This window comes from Lepeophtheirus salmonis, chromosome 2 (assembly GCF_016086655.4).
Source record: "Lepeophtheirus salmonis chromosome 2, UVic_Lsal_1.4, whole genome shotgun sequence".
Taxonomy (NCBI): domain Eukaryota; kingdom Metazoa; phylum Arthropoda; class Copepoda; order Siphonostomatoida; family Caligidae; genus Lepeophtheirus; species Lepeophtheirus salmonis.
The window spans coordinates 8,446,479-8,459,966 of record NC_052132.2 but is presented as its reverse complement, the minus strand read 5'-3'; the positions used below and the strand labels follow the sequence as shown (position 1 = coordinate 8,459,966).

The following is a 13,488-nucleotide window of genomic DNA, read 5'->3' as shown; positions in this document are numbered from 1 at the left end:
TTGCTGTCCTTATTTATTCCTCTTCTAGATTTATGTATAATTATTATTATTTTATAACTATTTCTCCTCATTCTCTTCTTTTTTCTCCTTCGTCAGCTTGTTCCTCTGCTCTATTCTCTCTTTTTGGACTTTTTTTCTCCCCTCAGCAGGAGCAAACGAGAGCAGCAAGTCCTCGTCCTTACTTACTTCTCTTTAATTATTATTAATATTATCCAACTTATTATAATTCAAAGCGCAATATCTTATGCCTTAGGCTTAGAGTTACTCTTATTCTACATTTAGACATAAATAGACTCTTCTTCTCTTACAGATCCAAAGGTCACGGGATACCCCCGTATTGATTGTTTCGTATACATGAACATGTCCATCCATACTAATAGTAAGTGTACAATTCAAAGGAAGGTTTAAGCTAATACCTTGAACTAAGCGTCCTTCAAACGGTGAAACGGGAGAGTGTGTGTAGGATTGCGCGGGAAAGGCCAAGTATTTGCTCTTCCGAATAAAAAGAGTAAATCTACGATTATTTTATTGGAGGTAAATACTTCACTGCTTGTGTAGTTATTCATCATTCAATGTATAGCTATTATATCTCTTATCCTCCAAGTTTGAAAAATCCATGACATTATATCAACAAGTTATCTGATCGAATCAGTGTGTTTTTAATGTAGCAGAAGATTGAGTGAGCTCATACTTATTTTTGAATCAAGTTACATTAAGTATTTCATCCTTTGTGTATTTTGTAAGTTTGTCGACTGATAAAGATTTTTTATGGGATTGAGGTCTGGAGACTAGCTGGGCCACTCCACGACCTTAATGCACTTCTTATAGAGTCACCCATTGGTTACTATGGTCGGATCTTTGGATCATTCCTGTGCTAGAAGACCCAGTGTTGGATCGGTCTAAAAAAGTTAAAAAGACTGCAGGCCTATCATTCCGGGCCTAATGAAAATTGGCAGTCCTTATCCTAGCCTTTTATGGGAACTACAACAGCTGAAATCACGTAATTGTTAACTACGTCATTTCAATTGTTGAAGTTTCATCATAACCTGTTTTAAAGAGACGAGATACCTAAAGTTTAAAGTAGGAGGTGTGTGGCTAGAACTTATTATTATACCTTCTAGCTGTCATGTATCATTTCCTACGCTTCTATATTTTTTTAGTGTTGGATCGGTCCTAGCACTGATTTCCTAATCAGTCTTTCTTTCCTCCCTTTTCAGTTTTTTTTTTTTTTAATAGATAAGTACTTTTTTACCATTCAACGATCCTAAGAACCGATACATCGCTTTTGAGTCCTAAGGTCAAAGCTATCTTTTTATTTTCTTCAATCCTAGCTAGGATTGAAGAAAATAACAACTAAAAAAATTAATGAGTGATAGCTAAAACGTATTATAATATGTTCTTGTAACAAACATACTACTTTTAACTTATCTTTTCATTGAGATAAAATTTATAAACATTTTATCTCTATGTCTCCTTGAAAGAGGTTAGGAATTAGGATGAAACTTCAGTGACTCAAATGACGTAATTACAGCAGCTGCAGTTTCCATAAAAGACAGTTAAGAACCGGTCCTAGGGCTGATAAATTATTGTTAGGACCGGACTGATATGTATGTAGTCTTTTTAGACTGATCCAATACTAATATTAAATGATAAAATCCAGTGTAGAATTGGCATGTAAAAAAAACACGAAAATAAACATGGTAACCCTGACAATTTGAAGAATGAGAGAAAGAATAATGCTAATTACGTTTTATTAGATCAGCTGTAACAAGAAGAGGAAGGAAAAAAGGATATATCAAAGGACGTTTGCTAGAATTAATCCGATTTTGATCCCAAATTCTACTCTGAATTTAACATGGACTTAAAATTATAACTCTGCAACAAATCCTCAGGGTTACGCCTCCGTCTTTTATGGCATACACAAATGTTCAATCAGGTTTTGAATATAATTGAATCTATGTAGGAAAGGATGTTCACTACTCAGGAATTAAATAATAAAGAATACTGCTAAGGAAAAGAAAATTCCTTTTTTATATTACCAATTACAAATTAACAGGCCAACTAAAAAACACACCGGATTTACATTATTGCTAGTATTCTTCAATCCTAGCTTGGAATGAAAAAAATAAAAAGTTATCTTAGACCGTAGGACTGAATGATCGACTTATCAGTCTTTAGGACCGTTGAATGGTAAAAAAGATCGGATCAAAAAAAAAAAAAAAAAAAAAAAAGACTTAAGGGGGATTAGAAAATCAGTTCCAGGACTGATCCAACAAATTCAAAATTGTCCACTCAATTCCCTTCGATGCAGTGAACTCTTTAAATTCATTAATACTTAAAATATATCCTGCCACTATGGAAAAAAAACCGAAAATGAACCTGGTAAGCCTGACAATTTGAAGAATGTTTGGTAGGAGAGATGCTTAGTAATCATGACGTTACATTAGATCAGCTGCAAGCAACCGTGAGAAAACGGAAATAAAAACTCGGCTTATAGAAAAAACATAGGTTGGAATTACTCTGATGCCCTTCCTCAATTATACTCCGAGTCCAACAAAGACTTACTCTTATAACTCACCGGCAAACCCTTATTGCTAATCTCTATTTTTTCTAGTTATTAGACTATATTTTAATTTTCTCTTCTTAATAATTAAATAATAATTATAAAAGTTTTGAAAAATAAAAAGTCCTTGCTCAGACTGTCAACTAAAAACAGCCACTCCTGCTTTCTAGGACATATTATGTACACCTCTATCTATGATCTTAATGTGGTTGTTATTGAGGAACTCCTTTGTTGCCATAGGACTATGTTTTGGGTCATTGTCGAGCTGGAATACCAACTACACTACCCAGATTCATTGCTCTACTAGGTGCGTCCACAGGATTATATTTGTGTGGAGGGAGGGAGAGGGGGCTTGGTTTTGGAATTTTTTCTAAAAAATTTTTGAAATCTATTTTGACGTTAAATTTTTTCATCGGAACAAAAAAACAGTACCTCCAGCCCCTTCTACCCCCCTGCTGACGCCTCAAATCCAATTTGTCACCCAAAATTTATCGGTGTTTACATCATCCCTTCGATGCGGCGAAGTCGTCCTTTCCCCATAGCAGAAAATCACCCCCAACCCACAAAAAAGAAACACAAAACCAACAACAACATATTTTTTCCCTTCCCATGCTAGACTGAGGGATGGTGTTCTCGGAGTTATACATATATATAGTTATATAGTAGAGGCCTCACATTCCCGCTTTACCTTACAAACAAACGTCTAACTTAGTCCCAGAGTTCGAGCAATTGATATTTTGTTCCTCCCGGCGCGGATTCTAAGGAGGGCTCCGTGCCTTTTCCAAATATTTGGGACAAAAAATTTGTCAATCGATTTCTTTTTTTTCAAATTAGTGCAAGGTTGAACAACCTATCCGACAAAAAAAAATAAAAAAATCAACTGCTTGAGTGACTGCGTTCGCACAAGAGAGCTCGACAAAGTGGCGGTATAGATAGCTTGGGCTATACTGCATATACTTTTGTATTATGCATTTTTAAAACAATTTACAACATAGATAGTTGTTTTTAATGAAAAAAAAACCTTTAAAATTTATAAACAGAACCCTATGAGAAGAATTACATCACGAGATTTCAGCGACCCCTTGTGTCAGATATCAAGAGATGATAAGAGAGGCGCATTTCTAAAGACTTAAACTTCGATTCTGTGTCCCAAATTTTGACATCCTTCAACTTCTTTTTTAATTCCTTTATTTCTGCTTCATAGACTCCAAGTTGGATTTGTATGTTGGTATTTATTTCCTTTGGATGTTTTATCTGTGGAGAAATATATGTAATACAACATATAATTATTATTTTCTAACGATAAAGTAACTAATGCAAAAAAAAAAAAAAATATCATTATAAGAAGTTTCATCTTCTACTGTTGATGAAATTAGATTCATGCCCACTAAGTCAATTTCTCTATTTTCGGAAGTAGGAGGTTCCAAATAAGGAGTAAAGTATGTATGATCCTGAAATTGTGGAATATTTTTTTATCTGAAATTCTAAATAAAAAAGTTGCTTGAGATTTCCTGAATTATTAAATTTTCTTAGTATCAGTATTGTTCTCCCCAATAAAAATGGGTTTGTTGGAGTTTTTTGTGTGCCTTATAACTTTAGGTTTTAGATGTTTCAACAATGTTAGAATGGCTTGAGAGTTGGAATTCTTTATTTCTTCAAAATGTCTAGAGCACAATCGATAATTATATTATGGCTTCCAAAGATTTCATTTCATTTTTAAGACCCATTGCCTTCCAAGGAATTTGTCCTTTGGAAAGGAAGAAAGTGTCATCCTCTCAGCTCAAGAACGATTCCTGTAATCCACGGTGCACGACAAGAGGGCATACTTGGGGTATTTTAACAAAATATATCGCCCTTTTAGAGTTCTTCACCTAAAATATAGTATTCAATTTTAAATATTTTGGGCCATGACTTAAACACATGAGGAGTCAGCTATCGTCAAAGCGGATAGCCCGGTGACGTAACTCTACTTATGGGACTCTGATTTGAAAAGGAAAAATGGTTTTTGCGTGTGCTCTTTTTTTTCATTATTTAATCGGTCCTAGTGGTGTTAACTTCTCCCTCTGAAGTATGCGCTATTGCCTATCTTTGATGTCACTTATTTAAATTGCATAATAAAATAGATATATTTGAATTAAAATATATTTCACCTCATTAATGCTTTTTAAATCTTCTTTATAGAAGTAATTAATCTTGTTCCCCCAAAATCATTTTACAGACAGTTGATATTAACAAGGTTCTTAATTCAGGTGTACCATATGTCCCACTCTCATCTTCTCCCCGCTTTCTTTTTTTTCATGTCAAACTATTCAACTTTAAGCATAATATATGCACCGCCGGTATGTAAAAAGAAACAGAAAATGGTATTGGTCATCCTGACAATTTGAAGAATGTTTGGGAGGAGAGCAGCTTAGCTGTCATGGTGTTTTATTAGATCAGCTGCAAGCAGCCCTGAGAGGACGGAAATAAACACTGATTACAGAGGCCTGAAACAAAAAGGACTAACAACAATTGTTCATGTAGTAAAAGCGAATAGTGAAGATGAAAATCCAGTGTAGAATGGGCATGTTAAAAATAAGAAACCGAAAAGTAACATGATAATTCTGAAAATTCGAAGAATGTTTTGAGGAGAGAAATAATAATACTCATTTCGTTTAAATAGATTTGCTTCAATCCGCTGCAACAAGGGAGGAAGGAGAAAATGATATAAACAAAGACATTTGCTAAAATACTCCGATGTTGATCCCCAATTCTACTCGGAGTCCAGCAAGGACTTGCAATCATAACTCCGCAACAAATCCTAAGGGTTACGCTCTGTCAGTATTATTTTTATTACTACTATATATACGTATATTGAACTATTGCAATTAGAAACAGATTCTGAGGAATACAATCTTGATCATTCTTTTCCAGTTACCTGAGGCCACTTCCAACATTTATGTCTTCATAAAATTTCAATGAATGATCTTTTACAACTCCAACTTGAGAGAAAAACCTCTCAAATTTTGCATTGCTGATTGAAAGAGAGATACCACTGGTCATCAAATGTTTTCCCTTGGGTCGATATGTTGTGTTTTTGACGGCTTATACCTCGAGAAACATTAAAAGGAGTTTTATAAGACGAAATTTCTGCTTTTATGGCCTACGGAGAGCAACATTTCATATACGATAAATACACCCTGATACCTACTTAAATATAAAAAATATTTTATAACAACCAATCTTAAATGACTTTTACAATATTAGTTTTTTAAAAGTGCTCTTTTTTCATTATGTAGCTGTATGTCTTAACTTTATGACAAATTATAATATTTGTCCTTCTAATCAAAAATGAAGAATTAATTAGACTTTCAAAGAAAGGGTCATTTTTTGTAGTTCTTTTATCCTATTCAGAATAAGATAGATAAATAAATACACTATTTTTTGAACCTACAAACTATATTTTTGCATTTTTCTTTTGTTATGATTTTTCAAGGAGAAAAATAACGCTTAATCATGTAAATTCTGAAAAAATATATATACTTTAAATTTTTTGACTTATAAGTCATTTCCCTAATTCTTGGAGTAAAATCAATAAGGACAATACACTCTCAATCCAAGAGTAAAAAAAAGTAGAAATGTTGTTGACTAATGCAATCTTTAATATCTCTTTGGGCACACATTTGCGGGGAAAATGTTTCAAAGTATATTGGAGATTGTTCACCTCGATCCAGAATCTGATATTCAAGGCTTAATTCATACTCTCTGCTTCAATATTGTATCATGCAGCTGTATGTCAAAATCATTATTTTCTTTTAGAAATTGGTTACCTTCAGAGAAATATCATGATTTCCTAGTAGTTACTTAGAATGGTTAGTTTTTGAGAAACATCTAAAAATTTAATATGGAATATAAAAGGCGCAAAACCAAAATTTTAAGCGCAAATGCATCTTTAAAAGCGCAAGATTTACGTATTTGGCACAATTATGGAAGCACTGACCATAGCTAAGTTGTTCTGAAGTTTTGATTAAACTTATTTTGTGTTTGAGTTGAATACTGAGTGGTCCATTAAAATCTGAACAAATTGAATTTTAAAATTCAATAATATATAGTTTATTAATTGACAATAGAATTTAAACAAAATTAATATTATAAATAGATGTGTCCCAGTGCTGGCTGACAATTACTTTGTGGGCCTCAGTGTTTGGTGATGGACAATGCAGGCCTTCTCCTTGACATTCACACAAAAGGAGTAGTCAAGAAGGGTTGGCATCAGGGACCAAAAGTGTCAAAACAGCTCAAAAGACTCATTTAAAAGAGTCTTGCAATGGAGGATATGGGTTTCTTTCATTGCTGGTGTCAAAAGTGGCCTCTCCAACCTCACAAGGCTAAGCCTCTTTCCACCCACTTTTTTGGTAGCTTTCTAGATAGTCTGGTATGAAACCCTGATATCTCTTGCATGGGTCCTCATGGACTTGAGGGGATTGGTTTTCTTTATCTCCTCTGGACCCAGTTTTGGCCTTTTTGACAGAACCCTTCTTCCTTTACAACCTTTCGGACTTGCTGACGTCGTTGACGGTGGTCTTGGAGACACCCAACTGCTTGGAGTGCGGAAATGGACATTAATCGATCAGGTTAAAGTGTCATTTTCTCGACTTGTACGTAAGCTAGAGGGCTCAAATTTATTTTCTATTGTAACTATTTGTTTATGATTTTATGTATCGAATTAATTTAAATCACTAAACCTTGATTAATAATTGAATTAGTAAGTGTTTAGATTTCAATGTACACCCCAGTAAATCAATTAACTACAAAATTTAAACATCTAACACAAAATATTGAAAAAGTAGATGTGTATGTACATTAATTGTTAATTTTTTTTCCTCAAGAGATTACAAATTGTACATTTACATAGTAATGAGCTGAAATGTTAAGAGTAGTGGAATTATTCAATTATTTTATTACTATGAAGTTCAGTAAATAGACAAGTACATTGATTAATCAATATAATATATTTGTTAGTTTATAACTTTACTTTTAATGTTTCCCAATCCAGATAATATACTGAATCCTTAACTACTGTACATACAAATTGTTGTACAAATTTTTTTTTTTTGTTAAATATTCAATTTTTAAAAGATAAATAAACAGAGAAATTAAATATTTTTTTATCATTAATGTTATCCATAAAAAACATTTTTAAGGACTAATCCTGTATGTATGATAATCAAACAAAAGATTAAACAGAATGCTTAAATAAATTATATATATTATATAAAAAAGAAGTTAAATATCTTGTGAAAAGATTCTAGAGTTCGGCGACAAAGATCCAGGAAGAATATTATTAGTTAAGGGACTATGAATACGTTTATCTAAACGAGGCTTAGGTGCTAAAGGTCGAGTAATGGGGGCCTCATTCTCCTTATCATCTAATATGGACATTGATCGCCTAGCGTGGATATTCCTTTGACTTAATGAATTACTGTCCATAATGTTCTTAGGCTGTAAAGAAGAACAATTCCAAGATCCTCGAGATCTTGTAGATGAAAAATTTTCATATTTTTCATCTGGTCTCAGAGTAGCTGAAGATTCATATTGTAAATCTTCAATGCTAACTTCATATCTTTCACGAATAATTGAAAATTTTCTCCTACAGGGAGCTCGATTTTGAACATGTCGACTAAATGGAGGTGGTGTGGGAGTACTATTGTCTTCGTATTTGACTGAGGGTGATAAAGGAATTTCGTTATTTTCTTGGTGGTTCTTCTCTGGAGTTTTTTCACCATCTTTATTATGTCTTTTGTTAGGTGTATTAAGGATTGTATGAGTGGAATTGCCAGCCAGATCTAAAATGTTCTTCCTACTTCCAACATATGTTGATATAGGAATTTTCTTATCTCTATGTGGATCAGGAGCAACACTGTCCTGCCTCGGAGGTATTTTAGGCCTTGGTTCAGAGGAATAAAGTGATTGATTCCTGATTTCTTCAATTGTTTGAACCAAACTGGAACCTCCTGCTTCAATATTATGAGTGAAACGCCCATCCGAATAAATAGATGGATGGTAGGTTGAGGAAGATGCGTACGTTTTATTAAGAAGATCAGACAAAACTGTCATTATGGACTTGTTACTTATATCTCCAGGCTCCGATTCCTCCAAAATTGGTTCCAATATCCTCATCGGAGCTAATAAATATAGATCAGATCTATCTTGGGGATCATCCATAGGTACGGTTTCATGCTTAGCAATTACATCCTTTAAGTTTTCCATGCTCATGACTCTCTCGGTTACTATTTTCTCTCCGTCATGGTGGATTAGAGTTATAGGAACTGGGACTCTAAGCTCATAGTCATCATCTTCTTCTTTATTTGGCTCAAATACTTCAATTGGTTCATACGTATCAGATTCTGGTGAAGTTGAATTCAAATTTTTAACTAATTTATCTTGAAGCTTTTTACTGAGAGGATAAACATCATAATAGTGCATGCTTTCATAGTCTGTAGAGGAACTGGTACTATATTGCTTTCTTTCTGTGGAACCAGAGTCATCGTGTTGAAAACTAGCCATGTCTGAATAAGTTTTCCAGTGACTAACACCGATGCCTCCTCTATTTATATTGACTAATGCCATATTTTCATAATCATGAGGACCAGAAAAAAGGTCATCATCATCATATTGAGATCTTGTTTTTGAGGACATGGATTTTGGAGGTAATTTAGGAGGAGCATCATGTTTTTTGAGGCGTGGTATTGGAGGAACGATAATAGTAAAATCCCTCTTCTTTCGTTGAACCACTTTTTGAGTAGGAGAAATTTGAGCATATCCAGAGGTAATGTCTTTTACAACTGGAGATCTCTTAAGTAATGTTTCAGAGTTTATATTTGCTGCTTTATTGGCTCTCGCAATAAGTGTATTTTTTCTATTAATCACAGTAATTAGAGAGTCATTGGATATAGTTGAATCCTGGCTAGAATTTATAATTACTGGCGAATTAACTGACATATATGTATCATTGTCATTTAAAGGAGCACTATCAGGACGAACAGACATATATGAAGCATCAGTATTTTCATTGTTATCTTCTAACACAGTAGATGCTGCCATAGGTGTTGACTTTTCAATTGACATATACGTTTCGTTATTGGGAGTAAATGAGCAGTTAGTTTCACCACCAATAGTTTCGTTCAATACGTTTCGGGATATGGTTTGGCTAGAGTCCGTTCCATAGGCAGAATCAGGCTTATCTTGAGGAGACTCTATAGCAGGTTCATCTTCGGAATTTTTTTGAGGAGAGAGTCTTCTTTTTGGAGGACATGGATTTTTGAATGATCGAGAATGTTGTACCTTAGGCCTTTCTGTTATTTTAGAATGTAAAGGAGATGGGTAGATGACTTTAGAAGGTGTTACATATTTACTGTCTTGGATAACAAAATCCGGACTTTGAGACATATCAGATTTTTCAAAGTCATAGCTCTCTCTTTCGACACACATCTTGATTCGGCCACCAGGATGAAAGTAACCATAATAAAGTAACATACTTGCTATACCTAATATAGTTCCGCAAATCACAATAACGAAGGATCCAATTCCAATCCATTCCATGTCCGTTATCCATAAAAATATTCCAACAAATATCAGGTTTTCAATAATTATTATTGTATAAAATATGGATGCACGATAGCGAGATCGGCCTTCTTTCAAATTAAAGAAACAAAAGCAATAAATCACTCCAACAATAGCATTATAAAACCGTTCTTCCCACACAGTTGGGCAAAAATCCGTGTCTTGACATATGACCCAAGTTGTCATGCACAACCAATGAATAACTGAAATTTTAACATTTATGAATTTTGGAATATAAAAAAAACCAATGTTTAGTCCTTACAAATAATCAACAATGCCCATTGGTGAAGAGCTACAACCAAAAGCGTAAGAGCTACGATCCTAGATGAAAGCATGCATGCCCTCCAGATTGTCTGAAGAATCATTCCTGTCCACGTCATTTTGTTTTTATGGGATTGTATCATCCTCATTGAAGAACTATATGAAGCTATTCCACTACCAAGTGAAATAAGAGATCCTAAAACAGATAAAGCTGTCCATGTGGCTAGTCCAATTTCCCATTGGGATTGTTTAATAACTACATAAAGATGAAAAACTAGTTGTGGAGCAGACTCCATGAAGGAGTCAAAAAGACGCAACATGGACACATCACTTTGTTTATGGTAATATAACTGATAGTCCAACGGATTCCCAGTCTTTTTAGCTTTCAGTCCTAACTTAAGAGATTCGAAATATCGATGTATAATCCCAATTAATCCAAGATGAACTATGACTTCTCTCTTTGATAGACTTTCCTCAGGATCTAGATCCATTTGGAGCCATCGAATAGAGAATATTTGTATACAAATGGCAGGGATAAGAATGAGAAGGATTGTTACGAGAGAGTAAATGAGCTCTCCCTTCTGGAAATAGGAAAGAGCCACCATTGTATCTGAAAATATAACAATTGAATCTCATGTCTGTCAAATATTCAATTATAAAAGAAATCCCTTACCGAGAGAAATATCCACGAGATAAGTAAGTATGGAACAAATTATGAGAGCAGCTCCATAGTATGTGAAGTTAAGATGTTCCTTTAGATGGGCTGTTTCGTTCATTCTTTCCGAATCCTCCTCCATAGTATCAGATGACATGTTTAAGTAATTAAATAATATAAATATGAAATTAAATCTTCCCGCTCAAGGTTTTCATCTTAGAAATTGAATTATTCCCACCAAGAAAGAAGACAAGAAAATAATACTGAATACACACTCCTTGAACGTTCAACGTTTTTTCCTTATTATTCCCTCCGTTTTTTCTTTTCGGGCACCCAAAAAGAATAATATTTACCTGCCTCTACCTAAAAGCAACGAATTCTTTTTCTTAAGCTCCCTTCTTGATGAGCTACACAATTCTTTTCAAAATATTTTCATAATTCTCAACGCCACATTTATTCCAATAATATTTCATTTTGTTCTTTTATGTACTTAATGTTCGTATGTACATACAAATTATGTTTAAATCATACGGATTATAATATTTATATTATCCTGACTACTTATAATCTTTGTTATGGATCGCTATACCTAAATACTAATTAAAATTTTGATATTGATGACAATTGCATATGATTTTCTATTGCTTTAGAAGTATAAGTTAATACAAATTTATTTTTGATGTCTATTGTTTTCAGATAAAAATGTCATTTGATAGAGAGTGATCATCGTCTAGCTTTACATATATTAAAGTAATAATTTTAGACTAAATGATAGTGTTGATTTCATTTCAATATCCGGTCTTTAAACAGTCTTGATATCTTATTTCATATTTGAAGGATTGATGAAAAAAATGTGATGATGGAAGAGGGAACAACTTTTTGTAGTGTTCTATATTTTTCAATGCTGTTATCATTATACTTTTATTCATGTAAAGAGAACATATAAGTATTTAGTAATCACTCGTACGTAAAAAATTGGACTTCTGAGGATTACTTGCAGATTTATAAATATAAGTCCGTCTTGGACTCGGTGTAGTATTGAGCATCGACATTGGAGTAATTTTTTCCTTTATTATTGCTAGGTACGGTTTGGGATTTGTGTTAAAATCCTTCTTCTCATAGCTCTACGTAGCTAGTGTTAGATTGATGAAAAAAACTAAGTTTTATCATAAATTATTTCAAAGTGACGAAAGTTACCTGAATTTTAAAATAGAAGGTGTGTGAATAGAACTTATTATTATACGTTCTAGCTATAATTAATTTATTTATATCTATTCTTCAATCCTAGATAGGAGTAAAGAAAATAAATAGACCGAAAGGTCAACCAATCAATACCTTTATTCTATCAAAGAACCTTTTCTTTAAAAAAAAAATTAAAAAAACGGCCCTAAATCATTTAGCACGTCGTTATCTTTATTGTATCGCACAACCTTTTCTGCAAATAGAAAAAAAGGTCCGAAATCATCTGGTAGTTAGCCAATTAAATCAATCATACCAACCGCTATTTATATCTTACTGACTATTACTCTCATTATTTCTTCACCATTTTTATGGAGCATAAGTATATAATAACTTACGTGACCGGTACTTTTGCCTTAAAGTCATTTCGCCTTAAAGCCATTTTGCCTTAAGGATATTTTGCCTTAATATATAAACAGATAAGGGTTATACTTTGTTATTGTTTATTTTAGTTGAAATTGATATTCTTTTATACTTTTTAATCAAAATATGTATGTAATGTTCATTAATACAAAAAACATTAAATAGTTGTTTTCTGTTGGAATAATTATGGGATGGTGCCCCAAAATTACTATACATACTATCAAAAAACCCACTATGTAATAAGTTCGAACCGGAAACAAAACATGTAATAATATTAAAATAATAGGAAAAATAAACAAATTGATTTTTATTTTTTCAAATTAGAGCGTTTATTATATTCAATATTGTATCGGAAAGTAAACTATGAATAGTGTATAATTATATATATATATACACTTAAAATTCATTGAAGCAACCTATGAGTCACTTGTAATGGTTCTCATAAAATGGTTTGACATCCATTGGAAGTATAAATTCCCATTCTTATACATACAACTTCGAGGTATTTGAGTCCCATAAGTGACTACATAATGCAAACTATTTTGTACTCTTTGGATAAGTAATAAAGTTCATGAAGAGATGAATACCATCGGATTCATCTTTATTTTCCAATTCTAGGTTGCTCTTAATATACTGAGTTGTACAGTTTTCTTCACTTACGTTTCTCATTTCGTCATCCTCTCCTATGACCCAACCTTTGAGGGCCTCTCCGAATCCTTTCAGTGGTTTGCCTCACCAAAGCCAACCGCTTCTTCTTCTGACACATCATGGGTCATAACGAAGTGGAAATCCCGGATCTTGCCTC

At 33.2% G+C, this 13,488-nt stretch overlaps 1 protein-coding gene across 1 annotated transcript; it reads right to left on the bottom strand.

The window, feature by feature from the left end:
• Window positions 1-7,482: 7,482 nt before the first annotated feature.
• Window positions 7,483-11,569, bottom strand: LOC121132513 (uncharacterized). The gene is made up of 3 exons (XM_040727931.2): window positions 11,100-11,569; window positions 10,428-11,036; window positions 7,483-10,368 (listed from the first exon to the last, which is right to left on the bottom strand). Exons 1-3 carry the CDS (start codon window positions 11,236-11,238, stop codon window positions 7,829-7,831), a joined length of 3,288 nt encoding a protein of 1,095 aa, XP_040583865.1. The 5' UTR covers window positions 11,239-11,569; the 3' UTR covers window positions 7,483-7,828.
• Between the last annotated feature and the right edge of the window lie 1,919 nt (window positions 11,570-13,488).